This window comes from Nematolebias whitei, chromosome 5, assembly GCF_014905685.2.
Source record: "Nematolebias whitei isolate Nwh7 chromosome 5, NemWhi1, whole genome shotgun sequence".
NCBI classification, from domain to species: domain Eukaryota; kingdom Metazoa; phylum Chordata; class Actinopteri; order Cyprinodontiformes; family Rivulidae; genus Nematolebias; species Nematolebias whitei.
Window position 1 is genome coordinate 1,963,571 of NC_056502.1, and position 4,826 is coordinate 1,968,396.

The following is a 4,826-nucleotide window of genomic DNA, read 5'->3' on the forward strand; positions in this document are numbered from 1 at the left end:
GGGTCATGTGATCAGCTGCTCCTCGGGTCATGTGATCAGCTGCTCCTGAGTGTGAGCTCAGAGGAGACCGTGCTTCTGCTGCTGCAGCTCCTAAACTGTGGAACGACCTTCAATGAACATCAGACTCTTCTGTCTGTTTTTAAATCCTTCTTAAAACCGTCTCTGACCCCTGACCCCATCTGAGATGTTGACTTTAATTATTTTAGTTGTTCTTTATTGTCTGTTTTATTATGTGAACAGCACTTTGGTCCTGTGGGTGTTTTAAAGTCTCTAAATAAAGCTGCTCTGAGTCTGAGCAGATAAAAACAGACTGTTCTGTTTAAACGTTTAAACGTTCGTTTTAGACGGAGCTTTGTTCAGACGTGCTGATGCTACTCAGGAACAGTTTCTTCTTGTTTTAGTGAGGATTTATTTCTGCAGGTCAGAAACGTTCAGGACTTTAAACGTGCCGTTTCCTACGTTCAGGAGGGTCAGTGAAGGCATCAGTGATCCGCTCCGTCTGTTGGTCTCGTGTCTCTCAACTCAGATTCAAACGTTGATCTCTCATTTTTCTCTTTAAAAGAAGTTTCAACAGAATGTTGATGTCAGATTGCCAGAAGAAGTGATGTTCTGTTTGAACCATCCTGACCCGTTGGGTCCTTTTGTCTGTCCTCAGTGACTACCAGCTGTCCTACCTGTCCCTGAGGACCAGTATCGGACTCTGGACAGCCTTCCTCTGCATCCTGCTGGTGGCCACGGACGCCAGCTCCCTGGTGTGCTACATCACGCGCTTCACGGAGGAGGCCTTCGCCGCCCTCATCTGCATCATCTTCATCTACGAGGCTCTGGCCAAGCTGGTCCACCTGGGGGACGCCTTCCCCGTCAACATGCACGACGAGCTGGACAATCTCACCTTCTACACGTAAGGAGGTCACTCTGTCCTCGAGCTGCAGGCTGTAATCACACCCAGGGACATCTGGACCACGTCTGCTAGGACGGACCTTCTGGTTTAGAACCAGAACTGGAGTTTTTTCCAGTTTACATGAATTTAAAAACACCATGAAGAGTCCAAGTCAGACAGAAACGTGTTATTTTCCTCTGGGCGGGCTCGTGTGGTGTTTGAGGGTTGTGAATGAAAGTGGACCTGAGCGGGCCGTGCTGGTTCTGTTCCAGGTGTCGGTGTTCTCCTCCTGCCAACGCCTCGGCTGAAGTCCTGCAGCTGTGGACGAGCAGAAACCAAACGTTGGAGACCATCGAGTGGGACCAGCTGAGCGTGAAGGTCTGACCTCCTCCCAACTTTCATTTCTGCTGCTCCCTTCAACACGTTGTTTGTTTGTTTGTTTGTTTGTTTGTTTATTTATTGTGCCTCAGAGACTTTATTGATCTGTTAGTGACAAACTGCAGGTTCAATAATCCGTAAATAAAGTTTGTATGAAGAAAAATGCACGTCTGGAAAAAGTGCTGACTTCACCTGCTGGCAGCAGAAACAGGAAACAGCCGAAACGTTTTCATCTCAGCCGACGAACGTTTCTGCTGAGTCATCTGGACCAGATGAAGCTCTGGAGCTAAAGATCAGACTTTGACTCTGGACTGTCAGTTTGTGTCGGAGCAGCATCTGGAGGACGACAGAGGAGCTGCACCTGACTGCCTGTTTGTCTGGCTGTCTGCCTGTCTGACTGTCTGCCTGTCTGTCTGTCTGTCTGCAGAAGTGTCTGGACTTGAAAGGACAGTTTGTCGGCTCGGCCTGCAGCCTGAATGGTCCCTACGTCCCCGACGTCCTCTTCTGGTCCATCATCCTCTTCTTCGCCACCTTCTTCCTCTCCTCCTTCCTCAAGAAGTTCAAGACCATGAGATACTTCCCCACCAAGGTCCGTCTGTCCTCTGACACACGTGGTGCCGCTCTCTGATGGTCCCAGAACCTCCTGTGGCTCTGGTTCTGTTTGTCCTGGTCTTGGTCTAGCCCGGTCAGCTGGTGGTGTCTCTGTGTGCAGGTGCGCTCGTCCATCAGCGACTTCGCCGTCTTCCTGACCATCATGATCATGGTGCTGCTGGATTACCTGGTGGGAGTTCCTTCACCGAAACTCGACGTTCCCGTTCGCTTCAAGGTAAGACCGGGTGAGCCGGACCTGCCGGCCCTCCTCTGGTCCATTTCAGACCGGAGAATCTTCCAGGTTCCTCTCTAACTGGACTCAAACATTAATAAATGAATCCGTCTGAGCAGCCCACATCCGACCATCGGGGGTGGCTGATCTCCCCCCTGGGACCGAACCCCTGGTGGACGCTGCTGGCCGCCGCCGTCCCAGCTCTGCTCTGCACCATCCTGGTCTTCATGGACCAGCAGATCACGGCCATCATCATCAACAGGAAGGAGAACAAGCTGAAGGTGGGTTCAAACCATGGGGGGGGGGGGGGGGTCTTGTTGGGTTCAGACAGTGAGGGGGGGTTGACCTTGGAGTGTCTTTGTGTCTTGGCTGCAGAAAGGCTGTGGGTACCACCTGGACCTGCTGGTGGTGGCCGTCATGCTGGGCGTGTGCTCCATCATGGGCCTGCCGTGGTTCGTGGCGGCGACGGTGCTCTCCATCTCCCACGTCAACAGCCTGAAGGTGGAGTCGGGCTGCGCGGCGCCCGGCGAGCAGCCCAAGTTCCTGGGCATCAGGGAGCAGAGGGTGACCGGCTTCATGATCTTCGTCCTGATGGGCTGCTCCGTCTTCATGACGTCTGCTCTGAAGGTCAGCGCCTCACAGGTTCAAGCACTAACGAGCTTTATTTTGAAGGGGAATAAGCATTTCCTGTTTGCTGCAGTTCATCCCGATGCCCGTCCTGTACGGAGTCTTCCTCTACATGGGCGTGTCCTCACTCAAAGGCATCCAGGTCCGTCTGCTCGAACACTTGAACGTTGTTTCGATGAGGACGTGGTGATAACGTCTCCTCTGCTCTGCAGCTCTTTGACCGCATCAAGCTGTTCGGCATGTCCACCAAGCATCAGCCGGACCTGATCTACCTGCGCTACGTGCCGCTCTGGAAGGTCCACATCTTCACCGTGGTCCAGCTGGCCTGCCTCATCATCCTCTGGGTCATCAAGGTCTCCGCCGCCGCCGTCGTCTTCCCCATGATGGTGAGACAGGACAGGCAGCCGGTTCTGACCGACCCGCTTCTTTACACAGAGGCTCACCTCCAACCCAATTCTCCCTGCAGGTTCTGGCTCTGGTCTTCATCCGGAAGCTTCTGGACTTCTGCTTCTCCAAGAGAGAGCTGAGCTGGCTGGACGACCTGATCCCAGAGAGCAAGAAGAAGAGAGACGACGATAAGAAGAAGAGGGAGAAGGGGGTGGGTGGGCGGTGCTGTCTGATCGGGTCTGCGAGGACCGCTGGTACCGTCCGGTCCCTCCTGACTCATTTTGTCTGCTCCTCTTCAGGACGCTCAGCGGATGTTGGAGGAGGAAGAGGAGCGGTACGAGCGAGAAAACTGCCTCAAGTTCCCCATCAAAGGCCTGAAGGGACGGTGAGTCTGGTCCAAACACTGATGGGTCTGCAAGGGTTCTGCTGCAGACTGACCCTGTTTCTGTGGTTCTGTGCAGGTCCGACCCGTCAGAAGTGAACATCTCAGATGAAATGGCCAAAAGTGGGATCTGGAAATCTGTTTTCAAACCTTCTGAAAGCAGCAAATGCCTGAAACGCTGCAAAAGGTAAAACCCAAACCCAGCTGGTTCTGAGTGAGGCTCGCTCCGGTTGGTTCCTGCTCTCCACAGGTCCAAACACACACGCAGAGGTTCTTGATCCAAACTGGCCCAGAACTCATCTGCTCACACAGACTCGTGTTCAGCGTGTTGTTGGGAGTAACGGGGACCCTGTGGACACCACGTGTGGTGGAACGAGAAAGAAACTTCTGGGGTATGGGGACGATCGTAGTTGTCTTCAGGCAGGGCGGAGCCATGGACGGGGACAACTGTTGACAGTCTTGGTCTCTCAGAACTCGTCCGGGGACATTCATGTCCAGCAGCCTTCCTCTGGTTAACAGCCCGTAGTGCGCGCTTCACCTCCTGCTCTTCAACAGATAAATAATAATTATTTTATACATGAATGTTTCTGGTCGGTGTCCTGAGACGACCCCTGCTCTGACTTTATAAATAAAGTGGGCGGGGCTTCTGTGGCTGTTGGATCCAGTGCGGCTGCTTCAGGTGACGTCACTTCAAAACACCTGAAGAGATTTAGTTCTGTTTCGTATGAGCTTTGTCTTTAAAGAGCTGCCACTGACGGGCCTCACCCCGCGCAGCGCGCCCACACTGGAAGAACACCCACCCACTGTGTGGGCCCCCCCTCTGCACCGAATAAACTGCATCTATAGATCTGCTCCCCAGCCAGCGACGCAACATCAGGAAAGACCAGAAGAAGATGTTAGTGGGTGGGACATGTCCACAGCCTGCTGGTCTGCTGCAGAGCACAACACACGCTAGGCCCTGGTTTTTGTTCTTACGGAGCTAAGCAGGTTTCAGACGGTTCTGCTCCAACTAGGAGTTGGTGAGTAGTCGCAGTTCGTCCGTCTTACCGGTGGCGTCTTGTGTTTGAAAGAAAAAGGCTGGGGAGCGGTGGTTTACGCTGCAGCCTCCTTAACTTTACAAGCATGCCAGCCCTGCAGCCCCACTCCTGCTTTCTCTCCCTGCACCACCTCCTTCGCCTCCCCACAGGGAGCTCACCACGGTGCTCCCCGACTCCTGGTGAGATGTTGTGTGAGCGGAGACACTCGGCTGTAGTGATCGCAACAAACTCCGACCCTAAGAAGTTCATGCTGGTTTATCAACTATTACATGTAAACAAAGTGATGAAGGTGATGTGTTACATGTAAACAAA

The 4,826-nt window shown here is 53.2% G+C and overlaps 1 protein-coding gene across 2 annotated transcripts in view; it reads left to right on the plus strand.

The window, feature by feature from the left end:
* The window catches only part of LOC119409219 (sodium bicarbonate cotransporter 3), a 31,068-nt gene that overhangs the window by 25,703 nt on the left and 539 nt on the right, over positions 1-4,826 (plus strand). For both annotated transcript variants that reach the window (XM_037676058.1, XM_037676059.1), the window contains 11 exons: positions 656-901; positions 1,153-1,258; positions 1,686-1,847; positions 1,971-2,084; positions 2,201-2,362; positions 2,457-2,708; positions 2,782-2,850; positions 2,921-3,094; positions 3,175-3,306; positions 3,395-3,480; positions 3,557-3,664. In XM_037676058.1, coding sequence (XP_037531986.1) covers positions 656-901; positions 1,153-1,258; positions 1,686-1,847; positions 1,971-2,084; positions 2,201-2,362; positions 2,457-2,708; positions 2,782-2,850; positions 2,921-3,094; positions 3,175-3,306; positions 3,395-3,480; positions 3,557-3,664 — 1,611 coding nt within the window. The remainder of the gene's footprint in view (positions 1-655; positions 902-1,152; positions 1,259-1,685; positions 1,848-1,970; positions 2,085-2,200; positions 2,363-2,456; positions 2,709-2,781; positions 2,851-2,920; positions 3,095-3,174; positions 3,307-3,394; positions 3,481-3,556; positions 3,665-4,826) is intronic.